This window comes from Astatotilapia calliptera, chromosome 14 (genome assembly GCF_964374335.1).
Source record: "Astatotilapia calliptera chromosome 14, fAstCal68.1, whole genome shotgun sequence".
Lineage (NCBI taxonomy): Eukaryota > Metazoa > Chordata > Actinopteri > Cichliformes > Cichlidae > Astatotilapia > Astatotilapia calliptera.
This window is the reverse complement of record NC_137435.1, coordinates 41,105,124-41,125,551: the sequence shown is the minus strand read 5'-3', so window position 1 is coordinate 41,125,551 and position 20,428 is coordinate 41,105,124. Positions and strand designations below refer to the sequence as shown.

Below are 20,428 nucleotides of genomic sequence, written 5' to 3'. Positions count from 1 at the left end.
GGACAGATTTTGTATGATAAGCTTCATGTTATGGACGCACAGTTTGATCACTCAGGTCGCATCAGAGCATCAGGCCGTATAGTGTGAGACCTGCATCGTGACCTATGAACTTCTAACCCCTGAGATTTAATTGTACAGTTTGAGCAGGAGTTGAATAACGTGACTGAAAGAAATCGCAGTGTTTGCCCAGCTTAACGCAGACTGTTTAAACTAAACATCCTTTGTATGTGAGGCCAAGGCTGTTCATCCTCTTCAGCTGTGGCGCAGACGACTGGCTCTGCCATGTTTTCTTCTTTCCGTGTGTCGCTACTTTGAAACGCTTGGACCGCTCTGTCCGCCACAGTTTCAAACTGGTCATGTGACTGCATGGCCACATCTGATTGGTAAAAACGTTACAGAAAACTCCACTGGCGGCATGTTATCTAATGTGTTAAATTTATTCTTTTTTAAAGTAACAAGTCGAATTTTGCAAATGTAGCGGAGTAAAAGTACCGTTTCTTCTTTATAAATGTACTCAAGTAAAAGTAACGAGTATCGTGCAAAAAAGGTACTTTAAAAGTACATTTTTTGCAAAAACTTACTCAAGTAAATGTAACGGAGTAAATGTAACTCGTTACTACCACCTCTGCTACTGGTTTAGTTTCACTCACAGGGTTGTTGTTGAGAATATCTCCACTTTTACTGATAAACACATAAAGTAGTTATTCAAATTAATCATGATGTCAAAAACCAGAAATGATTTCATCCTGTTTTATCTTCTGTTAGCTGTTACAAACTGTAGCCCTAACCTGTGTGTGTGTGTGTGTGTGTGTGTGTGTGTGTCTGTGTGTGTGTGTGTGTGTGTGATACAATATTATCGCAATTTTTTAAAATATTTTGCGATATTCAGATTCTGTACATAAAGGTAAACTTTATCAATATTCATTTTATCTAATATCAAAGTCTCACACTCAGTCTTTCTCTCATTTCAGTTTTATTGTTGACAAACTGAACGGTTTGTATTACAGTCTAGTCCAGCTTAACTGAATGCAACCACCTGGTACAATTATAGCTATTCTGAACTATGCAATATGAAAACTATGCAGCCCATTCAGCAACTGAAGAATTTGAAAGTAAATTAAAATAAAATATAATTTTACATTAAATAAAAAAGTTTTAAACTTAATTAAAATAAAACATGTCTTAAATTAAAATAAGTAAACTGTCGTGTTTATTGCTGCCAAAAACAAGTTAAACACATTTGACAGTGTCAGGATTCTTGCTCAGAAAAAGGATCAACATGCTCTGAAGTCAGAGCACAAAAACCTTTTTTTGTAACAAAATATCGATTTCTGCCGTCCCTGCATCGATACAAAATATCACGATACTACACAGTATCGATTTTTCCCCCACCCCTAGTGTGTATCGTAGCTGGCTAACCCTGTAGTTAGCTAGCTACGATACAAGCATGTGCAACAATTTTCCTGCATGTTCTTGTGTGGCTTAGATGGCCTGTGTGTGTCTCGTCATGTAACGTGATAAACATTTCTGTCCTGCACAGACGAATCTGAATGCACTCGTAGTTTCATTTGTTCATAAAGATTTGTTTGTAGTGTGCGAGTGTGTTTTCATGTAGTTGTAAAGCTGCCAATCAAACTGAGCTGTGGCAAAAATAAAGAAGTACATATTTAAAGCTGCACATGGTTTCTGATGGTTTGCACTGTGCTCGAGTAAACACTTTGTGAGCTTTTGTGTGGCTGGAGACTCCCTGGAACAATGTACAGTAACACAGAAAAACAATTCTCAGTTCTATTGTTGTGAGGACGGAAGTTTGTATCCCCGTCCGCTACACGCAGCACAATGCTGGCTCATTATAGCAACACAGTCTGTGAGAACAAACGCACACTTAGCTCAGCGCTACCCTGGAAAAACCAGCAAGTCACCACTGCACAGACGTGCTAAACACGCACTCTGCTGGTTTTTGAAGCAGGGACGCAGTTTAGTGAAAAGTTAACATATATAAACATGCTCAAATGACCTTTTCCAGCTGTATGAGATGTGGAAGGGAAACATTAGATGGAGAAAGAAAACAACATAAACCGAGCTGACGGACGCGGTGCGGGCTGTCGTGGAGAGAGTCTCACAACTTTGACATTTTAGCCTTTTTGTGTTTGTAGAACAAAAGCAGGACCAGAGCTTTGTGACATGAACAGCTGCACACAGGTCACCTGGAACATGTTACAACTGCATGTTGACACGCAGCACTAGTTCTACGAAACAAACCAAACTATAAAATGTGTTGTTTCGTCAGATTATAAAATCAGCTTTCGATAGGGCCATTCGTCTGATGTTACTGAAAAGGCTGCTACCAATGAGCTCACGAATGTAAAGCGCTAATCGCACCAAGCTGGAGGAGAAGAACGGCCAAAGCAATATCTGCAGCCCAGGACTGCTGGAGATTATGTGAATTAATAAGCATGAATCCTTCCAGTGTACGGTGAGGCCAAAGACAAGGTCTTAGCCTCAGCGTGGGGAGGAGGGGGCTCTGGGTGAGAGACCCTGGACACGGTCTGCTTACCGTTTTAATGACTGAAACCTCCACCCTGTAAAACTGTGCCTTATTCGAAGGTGGTGCTTTAAATCCTTCACCCTTTAAGGTGAAATTCAAAGATGCTAGTATCAGTTTAGTGTAGGGCCACATAAATGGTCCTCGAGCTGGGGGCTTTAATCTGACAGATCAAAGTGCTTACCGCTGCAGCTGCAAGCTTTAAGGTCAAAAGGCGTTACTGTGTGTGTGTGTGTGTGCGTGTGTGTGTGTGTGTGTGTGTGTGTGTGCGTGTGTGTGTGTGTGTGAGAAACACAATAGGCAAAGGGAACCCAGTCGTGTGGTTTTACCTTTGCGGTCACTGCGGCGACCGGCCTCGTGTATCTGTTTCCCCTCATGTGTATGTACCCCTCGCTGCCACGGTCATGCATCTGCAGTAATTGTGTGTGGTCGCTTGCATGTGGGTCTCTGAAAATGTGTGTATTGTCAGATTTGTAAACAGGAAGTGTGAGGATGCATGCAGCCAGAGGACACAGAGCCATGGGATTTCCCACAGTGACAGGACGGCTCAGCTGAATGAGGCTCGCTGCGAGTGGGTGGTGTGTGTGTGTCTGTATGCATGTGTGTTTCCTTTCACATGGGTGGGCTCACTTGTGGTGGATGTATGTTGTGGATGGATGATAAATTGCGTGAGACCAACACAGAGTTTAATTATTGCAGTGAAGCCTGTTCATGTGGCTGGAAGTTTCCAGCTAAAAACGAAAGAGAATCAATAAAGCGTCACTGTGAACACGAAGGCAGAGGAACGGCTCTGTCATAGCGTTCGCTGGCATGTAGGGGAACATGCATCAGAGCTGCATTAGTCAGTGGAAGCAGGCGAAACAAATTAAGGCTCAGCAGTTGTCAGACAACACAAGGAGGGTCTCTGTGGGGCATCCACACTGTGGGGACAGGTGCTCTCTGCCTGTGCAGAGAAACCGTTTTAATGGTGTTCAAACTGCATCTTTTTTGATGCAGACTCAGGTGTCAAAGCGTACAGGAGTTGTTGTTAAATGACACCTTTATGGGGGAAGAGTGAAAGCAGACGAACAGCACAGATGATTTAAAAAATCAGCCCTGGTTTAGCGTGAAGCTAAAACGCCACGCCGCCTTGCTGCACGGGTTTGTTCTCACACATCTTTGTCTTTGGTTTTATAATTACTAAAATGTGATTCATAGTTTCTCATTCTAAGACAGAAAAATAGATCATTTAGTTACCGTGTGAGGTCCAAGCTATCACTGGGTTAACCCTCTGCTATCAGGATACTTGTAGTTTTATATGACACCAACAGAATCAGCCCAGCTGGTGTTCATTCAAATCTTTTTTTTACCTTTTTTCTTAAAGCTCTTATTTGCTTTTCTTTTTTTCCTCCAAAACACCGGGTTAGGCTGAAGGTCAGTGACTCCTGCTTGCCCACAGCCGTCCTCCTGCCTGCCCCCACAACAGCTGACCTGCTGGGTTTGTCCAGGATAAAAGCAACAATACTCTCAAATGTACAGTGGTAGACGTTAAAGTGTGCGAGCGAGTGTGCCGTCTAACAGCTGCTGTACAAAGACGGTGCCTGTGGCTGCCTGAAGCTTTGCCGAGGCTCAGAGCAGAATTTCAACCTGCAGCGGCGTGCAGCCTGGTGACATTTGTGCCGTGCGCGGCAGCGCGCCTCGTGCACATGCTGCACTGCTGCCTCTGCTGTCTTTATCGGTGCTGTCAGAAAAGACGCGCTACATCAGGCGTGAAGACGCTGTGAAGCAGATGAACGCCTTCACAGAAACACATTAAACACGGTGGGGATCATTTAACCAAAGCTGTATTCACAAAACCCCCTTTAGCAAAACAAGCGCATGTCAGCACAGAAGTGGGAAAATGAATAGCAAATTAATATGCACCAGTACATTTTTTCCAGCGTGGTATGGAAATATTAATACCAGCACACGTGTGTAGAGTCAGGAACATCCTGCTGCTCAATATTGTTGAAAGTGGTTCAGTCACAAAGCAGCATTTTTATTATTTACATGACAATCTTTCCATCGTCCAGAGACTTGGGATTACACTGATCCATGGAAACGCGTTTAAATCCATACTAATCATTCACACACATCGACTGTTAGCTACACATTTAAGTGTCCTATGATAACAGGAGCTAGCTTGGTCTGATGGTTTTATTCACATTTTGGTCTCCAGCATAACCTCACATATTTCACACACACACGTTTTCTAAGCTGTTTTGTTTTTAAGGCCGTAGTTGACACAGAGCATTACGGCGAGTCTGTGCAGTCGGGGGTATTCCTCCCACTGAACACTGACTCATGGTGCTCCGTGATGGCAGTAGAGCTGCAGGTTGTCTGTCTGCCTGAATAATCGATGGAACAAATGTCTCGTACATTAGTGGATGAATTATTTATGCTAGTAAAATGTCAAACATGTCAAACATAGTGGCCTTTTTAGGCGCATCAGTAAAAGTGCAGTTCAAACAGAACAAGAGAAACTTCAAAGCTGAAAATACCTCACTGACATTTCTATTTTAATTCTTTACATTAGAACCAGATTCATACATTTGATTTCAAAAGCCAGTGTTCTTATACTTTTCTCGACAGAAAGTAACTTTTATTTCTTATTATCATCATTATTTTTATTATTATCTGTTTGTGAAAATTAAAGGGAGACAGTTTTGATTTAGCAAACAACAAAGCTAACCTGATATTAATTTCAGGGAAACGCTGCAGTTATATTTGCCCACATAAATAGTCACTTTTAGTCGCTTTCATATGTGATATTACTCTGGGTGTTTGCAAAGCAAGAAGCTGCACATAAAAAATGGAAATCTTAAAGCTTTTTATTTGTATTTATAAAGAAGTTTAACTTACAACTTGTTCTATAAAATTCATTGAATATGAAACAGAAGAAAGCTGGAGACATTTTTCTTGCTTGATAAATTAGAGGCTGCCTTTTCTACAGCCGATTGTATTTTATTTATTTTTCAGAGTTAACCACGACTGAAGCTGTGCTAATGTTCCTTTTCTTTAGAAGTGGCATAGATGGTGTTTCAGTGACACACACTATAACACACACTCCATTTCACAGAGATTATTAGGTTAACAGGGTGATCCGAAGGGCCAGCTCTGTTCTAGGATGCCCTCTGGACCCAGTGGAGGTGGTGAGTGACAGGAGAACGGCGGCTAAGCTGTCATCCCTGATGGACAACATCTCCCACCCCATGCAGCAGACTGTGACAGCACTGAGCAGCTCCTTCAGTGGGAGACTGCGGCACCCACGGTGTGGGACGGAGAGATTTCGCAGGTCTTTCCTCCCCACTGCTGTCAGACTCCATAATAAAGACTTTAACTGATCAAGCACACACATCCATACATATGCAATAATACTAAGTGCAATAATCCTTTCTGTCATCGTTGTATTTTTACTCAGTTGTATATAGTATTTGTATTTGTATTCTATTTTTATCTTATTGTATATTTATTCTATTTTATTCTACTGTATATAGTATATTATTTTATTCTATTCTGTACAGTTGTGTACTGTATTTATTCTTATTGTATTCTAATTTTTGCCTCATAACTTTTGCACTGTCCACTTCCTGCTGTGACAAAACAAATTTCCCACGTGTGGGACTAATAAAGGTTATCTTATCTTATCTTATCTTAAGTTTAGCTCGGCGTCTCAGCTAAACTCATGCAACAAGCTCAGAGTTGAAGACGAATCAGGCAAAAAACAAGAATCTGAAGCGAGTGCACGTAAACCAGCTAGTTAACAGGAATCTGCAGGTGTGTGTGTGTGTGTGTTTGTACTGTTGCAAACAATCACACTATTGACCACATATTTATTACAAAAGGGTCTTTTTTTCCATCAGCCTGACAAACCAGAACCCACTTCCTTTGGCTTTTAGTCTCAAGCTTTTTGCGTCGCACGAATTATTATCGTTGTGATGTCATCAGTCTTTCTGTTTAACTTGCTATTAATTACATTCACCTGTTTGGGGCATGCTGTGTTCAGCGAAGCCTTACGTGCTGCACGAGCTGCAGGTCGGCGCAGCGCTGCGTGGGCGTGTTGCTCTCTGCCTGTCTGTTTCTCTTCCTGTCTCTGTGAGCTGTTAACAGAGGATCTCTTTGCAGTTGGAAAACTTGCTTTCACATCTCTGTGGGTGCGAATGAGCGAGGGTTTTTCCTCCTAACAAATGCCTTTAAGCTGCCAGACTGAGCCTCGATGTGTTATTTACAATATCAAACATTTGTAGAGCTGAAGAAGTGTTTTTAGCCTGAAAATAATCTGCTCTGTGTGCATGCAGGCCATGTTTATCTTTTTCAACACTGTTTGGGAAAATGATCACATGGGGACATTTCCCCCCAACGATCTGTTGTTCGCTCTGCTGCATGCTCACAGGTGGAGGGGGTTTTGAGCTTTTCTCGGGACTGTGTGGTGGTGGGACAGCTGTGGAGCAGTCAGTGTGTCATCGGGATGCAGGAAGTGGTCACAGCCAGGGCTCCAGAAATACACGGGGCCCATATTTCTCTTATAGCAAGCATTCTTAATAGTTCTGTGACTTCCTAGTGAAATTTTCAAATGTTTTGGCTAACCATTGAATCTAAGGTTTGCTATGATGGACGTCCACCCAACAAGAACATACTGGAGTATCATTCAGTTACAGATTTCTTTGGTGATCTCTGTAGTTTGTCCCCTTCCCCCATTATTGTTATTATATGACGAATGAAGCAGACATAATATCTGAAACTGTTGATGTTAGGTTTGTAGCTTGAACCTATTCGCTGGAACGTTAAGACAATATAATTACGCTGCTAAGCAAGACGCAAGTAGGCAAACTTCTTCATGGTACTCGTGCACGGGAGAGACTGGACAGAGCGCCGTCCCTTCGCTTGACCCCAGTAGCTCTCGTCCGTTCCCCCATACACTGTCCTTTTATTGAGGTTACATGAATATGCATAGGTTCATTAACATACGACGTCTACATACACAAAGAGTACCTTGCCTGTGTGTGTGTGTGTGTGTGTGTGTGTGTGTGTGTGTGTGTGTGTGTGTGTGTGTGTGTGTGTGTGTGTGTGTGTGTGTGGACTGCTGATCAAAGGGTCAAACATCCTTGGTCAGGAAGAGGGTAGCCTCCCCCTCCCCCTAGATGGTTCATCCTAGATAACACGGTGAGGAAGTCCTGCAGTTCATCTAAACAAAGAGCACTTAGACTAGAACAGACGCAACTACATTAATCCTACCATAAAATAATAAGACACGGTATGACCTCTCATGCTCCCAAAGTGCTGTCTAATACACACAAAGTTTGCAGACTATCAAGGATCAAAACCTCTACCAATCTACAACTAATTACAAAACTCTAAGCATATAGAAGTAAATATTTCTAAGCATAAATGACAATCAACAATACAAATCTAACAGTTGAAGTTATATTTACACCTTTTCACTGAAAGCTTACGAGTCAGTACGAGCGATGGAGACTTTATCAGAGTGACAAAACGAGCTCTCAGAGAGGCGGCAAAAACATTTGGAGGGGCCCGAAAACACCGGCCAAGCTCAACAACGGCAAAAGACTCAAAGGAACGTGGAAGATGACTAACGTGTGTGATTAAAGAGTTATTTCTTAAATTATTATTACTTATAGCTTAACACCGTCTATCCAAGTCACAAACACTCTTAAAGAGCAAGTCTACAACCAGGAGACACCTTCATGAATGGAAAGATGGGGGTTACCATCACCGGCTCCACTCAACAACACAAAGGCCACATTAGACTTGTGATCTGAAGCATAGCCAATTACCTGTCAGATGGCGGAGGCAATGCTGATCACGTCTGGCTGTTTATTAATGATGTGACCGCTGATGAACAGAGAGCTCCACGCTCAGATTCAGCCAAGCGCTGCAAAATGAACTGGACAGCAAAGAAATGGGATACTCCAAGGCAGTCACCTGATTTCAACCCAACCACGCAATCAAGCAGCAACTATGGGCGTGTGTGATAAAGACATAGCAGAGCAACAGAGGAAGCTCAGCATGGTGATTTCACTGGTTTCAGACTGCAGACAGTCATTAAAAACAGAGTCTGTGCAGTTTTGAGGCATTTTGTATTAAAGTTGCTGTAATTCCTAAAAAACAGCGGAAAACATTTCGTTATCTACCGATTGATGTTGACTTTGCAGTGCAGCGCTCGCTCCCCTCCAACTATTTTCTTATTGCCATATTGTCTGTTTCATATACGTTTGATGCATCGTGCATGTCTCAAAGTTGCCTTTCTGGAGACTAATGCCATGTTGGAATCCTTTCAGTCTGGGTCTAAAGCGCTACACAGCACTGAAACTGTGCTCATAAAAGTTCTTAATGATCTTTTACTGATTACCGATTCTGGTAATCCCGTCATTTTAGTGCTTTTAGATGTAAGTACAGCATTTGATACAGTGGATCAGGGAATTCTGCTATCAGGATTGGAAAACTGTGTGGACATTAAGGATACTGCACTTAAATGGTTCAGATCCGACCTAACTGATAGGAGTTTTTCTGTCAGGCTCTTCTTCCACATCCACCCCCTCACCTGTGGGGTCCCACAAGGGTCAGTCCTTGGCCCAATACGTTGATTATTCTCAAATCTATTTTCCCCTTAGAAACAATTCTGCAGACTCCTCTAAAGTTTTACTTGACTGTCTTGATGACAATAATCTTGGTTCGCATTAAATTTTCTGCATATAAATGATCAGAAAACAGAGACCATACTAATCGCCCCCTCTGACCCCTGTTCGTCGCTTAATGTTGACTCAAACATCGAGTGTTTCTCGACAGCTCCTTCTCATTTGACAAACAAATACATTCTGTAATTAAAACCAGCTTTTTCCAGCTGAGGGTCGTTGCAAAAACCAAGACCATGTTGGCATTTGCCGACTTTGAGAGAGTGATGCATGCATTTATCTCTTCTAGGCTGGACTGCTGCAATAGTCTTTGTTTTGGTATTAACCAGGCCGTACTCTCGTGTCTGCAGAATGCGGCGGCCCGACTCCTGACAGGCACTCGCAAATTTGATCATATCTCCCCAATCCTGGCACGTTTAACCCAACCCAAAGAATAACCCAAGTCGAGCCCTCAGGTCTGCAGATAAGTTGCTTCTGACTTTCCCAGAACGAGACGTAAAAACGGAGGCGAGCTTTATCGATCGCTGCACCCAAACTCTGGAACATGAGAATGATATGAATAAATTTGATTTGATATTCACCACTATTATCATTTCTGGTTCATAGCTTTAAAGTGCAGTTATTTGGCAGGACCTCACTTGGAGTCCAGTAATAAAGTAAAACTGCAATGAAAGCGAGCAGCCGAGCTGTTTATGGGTCAGTCAGACATGGAGCTGACGGCTGTGCCTTTGTGCTGCTCAGCATTAAAATGATGAGCGTAGAGGGGCTGAGAGCGTGTGAGCAGATTTGCACCATCATCATGAAGTCTGCGGGCGTGGTGAGTAGCTGGCCTTTGAGGCTTTAGCGAGGCAGACCCAAGTGATCTCACCCCCTTTGATCAGCAAACCTCACGCCAGGCTGCGCTAGCATCGCTGCTCTGAACACACTGCCTCTGATTTCTTTCATGATGCAATCTGACATTAGCTCGTTCCCAGAAAAGGCTCCACACTGTGTTTACCCAGGCTTCTCCTCCAATCCTCGCTCGCCTCTAATGGACGCGTGTGACTCGGCAGCCCACGGCTCTGGAAACCCTGAGAGGCAGCACGAGGAACAGGAAGTGGAGGCTGTCGAGGGGAACCCAGACACAGTTTCACTTTTATTTTCTTTTAGTTATGAAACAAATTTGAAAACGTTTCTTTGATCTAGTTCAAACTCAGAGAGCTTTCACATGTAGAAATCAATACTGCAGCTTTGAATGGCTTTAAATATAAAACTGTGTCACTTTTTTTGCCGGTTCGAGCCCCGGCTCGGACAGTCTCGGTCGTTGTGTCCTTGGGCAAGACACTTCACCCGTTGCCTACTGGTGGTGGTCAGAGGGTCCGGTGGCGCCAGTGTCCGGCAGCCTCGCCTCTGTCAGTGCGCCCCAGGGTGGCTGTGGCTGCAATGTAGCTGCCATCACCAGTGTGTGAATGGGTGGATGACTGGGTGGATGACTGGATGTGTAAAGCGCTATACAAATACAGGCCATTTACTATTTTTACCTCAGCTTTTCGTTTGAATTCTCCGCATAAGTTTCCGTAACGAGTGGCTGCTGACTTTATAAACTGACCTCACTGCTTTAAATGTGCACCCAGACTCTGAAGCTCTAAGCTCTGTGACGCGATCATGAGGGGGCGAGTTTAAGGTGCCGCTTCATGTTATTGCAAATGTTTTGGTTCTTTGAAATAATTGTTGAAATGATTGTCACAGCAACAGATTCACAAAGTCATCTTCTGAAGCTACGTTTCTGTCTTTGGCCAGTCTGATGTGCACTCCTTGAAGAAGTGTGATTTGTTCGAAGTATCCAAACCGAGTTCTCCTGCGTTTTGTTAAGTCCTAAATCAACTGTGATTAACTGGATTTTTTAAAAAGCTGCATTTTGCATTTACTCACATTATCATTATCAACACATGTGTTTGATCACCTGAAATCTAAACATGTGACAGTTATGCAAAAATAAACAAGAATGGGGCAAACCCTTCTTCACAGCACTGTAGTTATGTTGCTCGTGTGATTTCTAAACGTCACAGCGGTTTGATGCAGATCGAGACGGGTCTCCATGTTGGAACGCCATGTTTGCTTTTCCCCACACGTACCAGGGGCCGTCCTCGCCACAAACACGCAGCCGTTACTCACCTGCTCTTAGAGCAGACGCCGTCACTGTCACTCACATTTTCTTCACACATCTGACTAAATAAACTCGTGTTTTACTTACAAAGAAATGCTTTCAACTGTAGCTCGAGTCACACCGAGGAAGTCTTATTTGAGCCCTTCTTCTAACTTCCTGGATGTTTGTACATTCATGGAAACAAGCTGTGCTTGCAGCCCACATGAATGTTTTACACTTTTTAATGTGAAGAAGAAGCCGTGGAGCCTTTTTTATCTGAGAACTTCCTCTGATCGTCATCCAAACTCAAGAGTGCGACCGGCACCAATCTGAGATTACGTATTATATATGATGTGACCATAGATTAGATAGTTTATTATATATTTATTTAGCTGGTGTTGTCGTTCTCTCCTTCCTGATTCTTTTGAGGCTCGTTCGTTCGAACTAGAATAAACAAAGAGGCTTTTTCTCAGAAGCGACTGATGTCTCTGATGTTATTATAATCGTTAATTTCTGGCTTTTTACTTTTACTAAATGTGTTGAAAACAGTTGCAGCAGTTTCATCTGATGCATGTTTTTGGTACTTTGGTCTCAGCTGCAAACTTTAGCATTCACCAGTCAGCAGCATCATTTTAAAAGGTGGAAACAAAGAAGGAACCATGCTGTCACGGCGTGGAGCTTCTTAGGACCATTACAGTACTGGGAGATGTAGAAAAACAAAACTGAATTGTATCGAGGTCAAAGGCCACCTGTGCGAGCTGTTGTACCAGTATGGCGTTTAAAAGCTCGCAGTGGTGAATACGTCCGTGTGATCTGAGGACACATCGATCTGTGCTGTCATCCAGTGAGTTGTAGAGTGTGTTCCTCAGAGCTCAGGGAAGTTTGCCGGTGTTTCCTGTTGTCTGTTAGTTGAACTTCCCTGTGTGTCATTGCTTAGATTGAGTTCAGCTGTGTCTTGTTACTGTGACGGTTCCACTCTCCCTGGTTGCCTTCTGTGTGTGTTTAAACCTTCACGTTGCTTCTTTTCTGTGTCGCTCTTATTTGCTCTCTTCTCTTGTGTTCTTGGACGTTTCTACGCTCTGGCTCTGCGTCGGCTGTTTGTGGTTTCCTTGAGTCCAGTGCAGCGTCTGCGTTTTATGGCTTTAGTGTCTTTTTGAAAGCTGTTGTGATGCAAAAGCTTTTTTCCTACTGAGCTGCCTTCTTGTCATGACAAACAAAGAAGCAGGAAACTGTCTCATGTTTCCAGTTCTGACTAATAAAGCCTGTATAGGATGGTTGTGATGCCATGTTTCCGAGGTCACATTTTTCAGTGCTTTAATGCTGATATGCAGCATTTACCTCATGGAGCATTATTTATGAGTGCACTGCATGTACGCTTGAATCTGTTCATTATGTCGTAGATATGACAGAGTGTCGGCTTGACGGTGTAGTCGAACACGTCAGCACCGCGAGTGTTTCACAGAATCCGCTTCTGCTTTCGCTGTAAGGGCTGTGAAAGCCTGATGTGCTGTAGTCACAGTTTGTGTTCAGACTGAATGCCAGCCAGGTGAAGCGTCTGTAATGTCTCCAGCCCTGGCTCACTTTACTGTGTGTGTGCGTCTTCAGCCACCGCTGCTCGTCTCACATGTGTGCAGTGATACGCAGGTCTTACCTGTGGGACACGAGCAGCTTCGTCAAACCCAAACAGCCCAGCGTCTCTGCTGTGGTCTCAGCTGCAGCTTTTTGAGCTCGCTGTGGTGAAGCTGTTTGTCTCTTCCTCTTCACAGAGCATCTACCCAACAGTACTGCTTTGTCCTGCTCTGTGCGTGGGGCGTCATGAAAAGCTTTGTGTTCTGGGATACGTACGGTTACGTTTAACAGCTCGGATCAGGTCAACAGCTCAACCTCAGTGCAGTCTGCTTCGCTTTGACTGGAAGAAATTCTCAATCCACAACAAAGTCATCAAACGCAGCAATTTAAAGAGCAAACTTATTTTAGTAAGGTGTACACTTTATGTGTCCTTTCCGATAAAATGGGTGAATAATGGCAAATGACGTGTTTTGTTGTTTGTGTAAAGGCTGCATGTGCAGTCTGTCTGCAAACCAAGTGAGAAGTTATTTAGAACAGAAGTCTGAGTGGACACTGTAAGGTCTGCTTGTACCGGGCAGGAAAAACATCATCTTTCATATCTGCGGTGAGGAGACGACGCAAAGATCCTGATGCAACTACTGCTTTATTAAGCTGGCAGGAATAGTTTTGTTGTGGAGGGTGAAAAGCAGCCTCAGCATTCATTTGGAGGCTAGTTTGCTCACCAGCTTTGTGCTTTCAAACCTTCGGACCGTGCCGTATGCAGTACCCCTGTGCCACAGGAACAATAGCTCGTGGCATACAGAATAAACTTCTGAATGCCCGGAGATGAAAACCACATTAGCGTGTTCAGATTCGTATCTCCGAGCGGTGGCTAATTCCACTCTCTGACTGTAATTTGAATAATCTGATGCGCTGCCGTTTCTGCTTCCTCGGCAGCTTTAGCTCCAGGTTGGGCTGGAGGCGTGAGAGGGTACATTTCGGTTCACTCTGTGTAAGTGGCTCTTTCATCGTCACTGCTCACTGTGGCCTGCACACAAACTGAGGATGCAGACTGTTACTGCAGCCTACTGTCCTTCCCCCTCTCTGAATTACAAAGCAGAAAACATGAAACACAACCATGATGATCACTCCAACGGTGAGTAACACTTTTACAAGCAACTCTTAAGTGTCAGTTTATTGTAAAGAGGAGTCAGCCCTGTGTGGTGTTCACACTCTGAGTGAAAGACGCTAATATCATCCTACACACGCTGCGTATCATCTTCCATGTTGCTGCTGGTGAGGAACTGACGCTTCCTCTGACTCGCGATCCGTGTTGGCGTCTCATCTTTACTCACATTTGGTCTTTCTCCATCCCCGGTGTGACACAAACATGCAGTCACTCACGCATACACCCTGACATTTAGAGCCAACAGCAGGAGCGGAAAGAATTATAAAAATGTTCAGTTCGAACGTTCATAAACTCTGATTTTATCGGTCATGGGACAGGGAAAAAAGGTGCTCCCTCTTTGTAAATGTGCCCAATACAAAAGTACATCAGGAACAAATGGTCGTCACCACTGAGCTGCAGCCATGTTTGTTTAGTTCAGCCCAGAATGTGATGCCCACATATGTGTGGGAAAAAGCTGGGAGGATAATGACAGAGACATAAACAGTTACCCGTCTCAGTTACAGAAAGACATTCAGCCTTGCTAAGTTTTTATTTTGTGTGTGTTGGCTGACTTTGCGTGTCGATTCAGAGTCGGTGTGAACAACGTTGTCTCTTTCCCCCGTCGTCAGGGCGTCAGCCCCCTGGTACCTGTCCAGCACCCGTCAACATGAACAGCAGGTGATGAAAGTGTTTCTCCATGTCTGCTCTGTGTGTAACTACATAGACAATTATGCCAACATGTATTTGTTTGAATAGCTTTCATCCGTGCCTTGTTTTAATGTTTTAAAACAAAAGTTTCAAATCACTTTTTCATGCTTGGATGAAACATCGGCCTGCATTTCTGTGATATTCTCACAAAAGTAGTACAAAAGTGATTCTGTGTAGTGATGGGATTTCCAACTCTTTTTAGAGAGCCGGCTCTTCAGGTTGTTTTGTTGCTTTAATTAATTAATTATCAACAACAATATAAAATTATGCACAAAAGGAATTAGTAATGTAAAAAAACTTGGTTTTCTTTATGTATGTTTATATATAAATATTTATGGGGACCCCTAGAGACGAAACACGTACAAACTCCAAAACACATTTCTAGCGTTAACTGAACTTCCGAAACAGAGCTATATATATATTTTTTTTAAAAAACACCCAGCACACCCCTGCGGGCGGTTTATCCTTCAAGCTCGGGTCCTCTACCAGAGGCCTGGGAGCTTGAGGGTCCTGCGCAGTATCTTAGCTGTTCCCAGGACTGCGCTCTTCTGGACAGAGATCTCCGATGTTATTCCCGGGATCTGCTGGAGCCACTCGCCTAGCTTGGGAGTCACCGCACCTAGTGCTCCGATTACCACGGGGACCACCTTTACCTTCACCCTCCACATCCTCTCCAGCTCTTCTCTGAGCCCTTGGTATTTCTCCAGCTTCTCGTGTTCCTTCTTCCTGATATTGCTGTCATTCGGAACCGCTACATCGATCACTACGGCCATCTTCTTCTGTTTGTCTACCACCACTATGGTTAGCCACCACCATTTTGTCCGTCTGTATCTGGAAGTCCCACAGGATATACATATACATATACATACATATATATATATACATATATACATATATATATACATATATACATATATATATACATATATATATACATATATACATATATATATACATATATATATATATACATACATATACATATACATATATATATATATACATATATATATACATATACATATATATATATATACATATATATATACATATACATATATATATATACATATATATATATACATATATATATATACATATATATATATACATATATATATATACATATATATATATATATATATATATATATATATATATATATATATATATATATACATATATATATATATATATATAAAATATATATATATATATATATGTCCCCATAAATTTTTTTTTTAAATATATATATAGCTCTGTTTCGGAAGTTCAGTTAACGCTAGAAATGTGTTTTGGAGTTTGTACGTGTTTCGTCTCTAGGGGTCCCCATAAATATTTATATATAAACATACATAAAGAAAACCAAGTTTTTTTACATTACTAATTCCTTTTGTGCATAATTTTATATTGTTGTTGATAATTAATATATATATATATATATATTGTGTAGCCACCAGGTAACAAAAGCTCAACACGGCCTCTAGCATCCTGGAGCACTTCTGTTGTGTTTTGGAGTGTGTATGTGCTTTGTCTCTAGGGGCCACTGTAAATATACTTTTATTTATTCACTCCACATAAAATGTAATAAATAAATTATAAAATACAAAAAAACAACTATTTACATTTCAACTTTTAACTATTTAAATTTTCAGCTTTTTCCTTTTAAACAAATTTAAAGTGAAACAACACAAAACACTACAAACTACAACACAATTAAATATAAATTAAAATATGGAAAAAAGGGGAAAAAAGAACGCCCAGATCTTTAATTAAGGGAAAGGTTGTCATTTAGAAATATTAATATCACACTCAGCTGACTGTGTTTTATCTTCCCATTGCACTGATAGGTGGACAGTTCTCAGGTGCCTGTGCATGTTGTTTGTGGAGCCGGCTCTATATGACATCCTTTTTTGCAGACTCTACACTCTGCCTTTGTTTTGTCATAAGATTGAAATGGCTCCAGACTTTGCTTCTTTTCTTGGTGTCACTCATTTTCTTTACTGTACCTTTCCAATGTGACGGTGTTGTCTCTTGTTGCACCCGGCTCTCTTTCTTTCCCTCTCCCTCCTGCTCTTGTTGTGTGCTACTGCTGTTGCGAGTGTAACTACCGCCTCGCCCCCTCAGCCCAGATTTGTTTCTTATTGGTTGTCTCTGGAAAACAGCGTTTAATATGATCGTGCAGCACTGGGACCATTTTTGTCTGGCAGAAAATAAACATTTTTAAACCAGTTACTGTGCCATTTGCATAAAAAAGCTTCATCATTATTATAAAATACAAAAATAGAGTTTGCTGTTTGGACCACTGATTAAAACCTGAAGAATACCAAAGACTTCCTTTTTCACTGTTTGTAGAAACCTCGATGTTAGGTATGCTCAACAACTTTTCCATACTCTTTTCTTTTCGAGCCCTCGTGTGCGTCCACATAGGTGTGGCTGATTTCTGTTTTGTTGTTTAGCCAGAAAGTTCCTCAGGATGCGAACAAGATCATCTTGTTCCTTAACTCAAAGATAAACAAAGAGCAAAAAAAGCCCTTTGTGGCAGTCTCTGAGTGCTGTGGTGAACTTTCTTTAAGGTGTACGTTTCATTTTTCTTCCTCTCTTCTTTCACAGACTCAAAGCTCTGGTGTCGACTGGAGGTCGGAGTGTCCAAGCAGCATGTGACTGGTAGGTTCAACTAAACGTGTATACAGCACATTTCCATCATGTGTACAGGACACATCACCAGGCAGTGAAATGTATCGTATACCGCCCTCTGCTGGACAAGTGTGTTAAAACTGTGTTAAATAATTGCAGGTCAACTGCAGCTGAGTGTAAATCAAACACTTTGTGGAAAAAAGGACGATGCAGACACAGATCTGTGTTTTTGTCACAGCAGCTCACTCTGACAGCAACACTGGTTTCATCAGTGTCTGAACAACAACCCACTACCTGCAGTTTGTTGTTACCAATAACTTTAAACTGGAAAGCGTTCGGTACTTAAATAAACCAGTTCACACTGTTACATGGGACACGTACAGCTATACTACAGTATGCAGTCAGAAATAACTCAGTCCAAGTTGACCTCAAACATGAGTGTAACTTCATCTGTTCAAGTAGCTGGTTGGCTCAACAATATTAAAAAATATTTTATAGATTTTTGTTCAGTCAGGTTTGAATTTCATGTGACTGGTTTTAAATGTTTGTTGTATTAATGACAGACTGCATTTTGTATTCTAGCATATATATCTCAACTGAACTGAACTACTCATGAGTGAAGTACAAGAGCTGTAATATTCTTACTCTTTAGATTTGAAGCACTGGCACAAATGCGTCGTTCTGCCAGTCTGAAGCTAGTCCTCGTTTCTTTACATTTTGCTTCCAAGGAGTCGTTTGTCATTTTTCAAATTTGGTCTCCGGCTTTCTGACAGTCTTTCCAAGTTTGCCTTTGATTCTCTGATTTTCTCGCAGTATCTGAAGAGTATCAGGCAGCCGTGTCATTAACCATGAACCTGAGAGCTGCATCTGGCCCTTCAGCTGATCGCCTGCTGACTCATCAGTGGAAAGTGGCTGTCACAGGCTGTATCCCAATTCAGGGTCTGCAGCCTTAAAGTACGCAGCCTTAACGGTCCACAAGGGCCGCGTACTCAAAGACCGCTAAGGCCGGAAGTGCGAGGCTTGTGAAATGGGACGGTCTAGCCTTCGTTGCGCTGCCCAGGTTGCCTAGCAACCATGATACTAACAGCTGGAAACGTGTCATACAGCTGTGTTTGACAGAAATGAAGGAGAAAATCTTTTGTTCATTTCTTTGTTCCCACATGAGCTTTGATCATTCTCTGATTAAGCTCAGCTATTGAACGGCGTATATTTTAAAGTAAAGGCTTTAAAACCAAGTTAGTACAAACGTCACTGATGTCACATGACTTTGCCGACATGTGGCCAACAGGAATGTTTAATGTTCTTCGTTATTAAACATTTGCACATAAATAAGTGACATAATATTCAGTACTTACTTAAAGTTTAATCTTCGGGCGCCCCTCATCCGCCGTTTTTTTTCGGCAAAATTATCCACACCCACCGCCGCGCTATGCATTCTGGGATATGTTGGGCCACGAAGTCTACACCGCCACGTCCTTAAAATTCAGGGAAATGAAGGACGCATTTGAGGGCCGCATTTCGAGCAGCCTTTGAATCGGGACAGCCTTCGTCGCGTTGCTGTGATGTAATCGGCCTTAAAATGCGGCCTTTAAGGCTGCAGACCCTGGATTGGGATACAGCCACATAGTCTTTCTGAAGGCAAACAGACTAAACTGGGCTGATCACCAGTGGCAACAGCTCTGATGGAGTGATTAGTCCAAATGTGCTTCAACATTATTGACAATGAGCAGAACAAAAAGGCTGCCAGCATCCGAAAAAGGGCTTCTTATTCCTAAAGACAACTTAAAGAAAATACAGAGCAGGTCATCTGCTGATCGCAGGGTTGCTGGTTCGACGCCTGGCTCCCACCAGCCTGCTCTCTGAGTTTAAATGTGTGTGCATGTTAGAAAGCACTAAAAGCATAGAAGGAAGTGTTCGTGTGGACGTGGCATGTTGCATAACGCACTGTGAATGTGTGCGTGAATGGGTGGATGACTGGATATGTAAAGCGCTTTGGGGTCCTTAGGGACTAGTAAAGCGCTATATAAATACAGGCCATTTACCATTTACTATGTAAGAATCAGTCCTTTTACCATTTATTGACCTTCAAGCCTGTTAAACTGTACTCCGTTTTTATCTTATATACTGGATTTGCATTTATGTCTGCACATGTTTAAATTCTCACTTAAAGGATAGTGCCTTCCTAGTTTAAAATGCACAGTACTGTAGTGAAAGCTATGCTCCTGTATGTCTTTCTATTGTGTTTGACTTTGTGTTTTGTAGGTTTGGAGGGACGGTGTGCTCAGCTTGTTCGTATATTGTGAAACTGATTCACGTGGGATAAAAGTTGAGCAATGAATAAACAGTCATGATTAAAACAGTTGGGTGTGCGTCAAACTGATGGTCTGATAAGATTTTAATAAGTCACAATCAGCTCTGACAGGATGTGATGTGTCACAGGCATTTATCATTTACTGCTGCACAGAGCTCATCTTCTCTTAATCCCTCTGAAGAAAACGGCAACGCTTTCTTTACAGATCATGAAAGTTTGCATAGAAGTGCAGATGACCAGAATCGTGCCCACTCAGCCATTGTTCACAGTGGGCATCGTGCGTCCTGCCACACACAGGAAGCATTTTCATTTCCACTTGAGAACGTGTCTGAAGTGGACGAGCGTCCGCTGCGTGGGACATATGAGAAAAGACATCCCGGTTGATGGCAGGAGATAATCTGAGAAACAAGAAGCCGAGGACGGCGCACTGTAGAATACAAAGCCCAGAGATGCACGAGCCACGTTCGCTGGATCGAAGATCCCTGTTGTGTGAGCCGATAAACAGATGAGCATAATCAGGAACAGCAAACACAATAGTGGCGACTAACCCTCTTCTACCCGACTGTCAGAAAAACACGGCTGATTTTCAAATTTAAAGATGGATAGAGAAAAATCTATCTTTAGAGGTAGAGGGGGCGGGGTCAGGAACACAGCACCATCAGTATTTGTGCAGTGCACGTTAACACCTAAATGATTCGTGTGCAAAGACGGCCTC

At 42.4% G+C, this 20,428-nt stretch overlaps 1 protein-coding gene across 2 annotated transcripts in view; it reads left to right on the top strand.

Annotated features, from left to right (window-relative positions):
- The window catches only part of ubash3bb (ubiquitin associated and SH3 domain containing Bb), a 46,057-nt gene that overhangs the window by 12,978 nt on the left and 12,651 nt on the right, over nucleotides 1-20,428 (top strand). For both annotated transcript variants that reach the window (XM_026193581.2, XM_026193580.2), the window contains exon 2: nucleotides 17,379-17,432. In XM_026193581.2, the coding sequence (XP_026049366.2) occupies nucleotides 17,379-17,432 (54 nt within the window). The remainder of the gene's footprint in view (nucleotides 1-17,378; nucleotides 17,433-20,428) is intronic.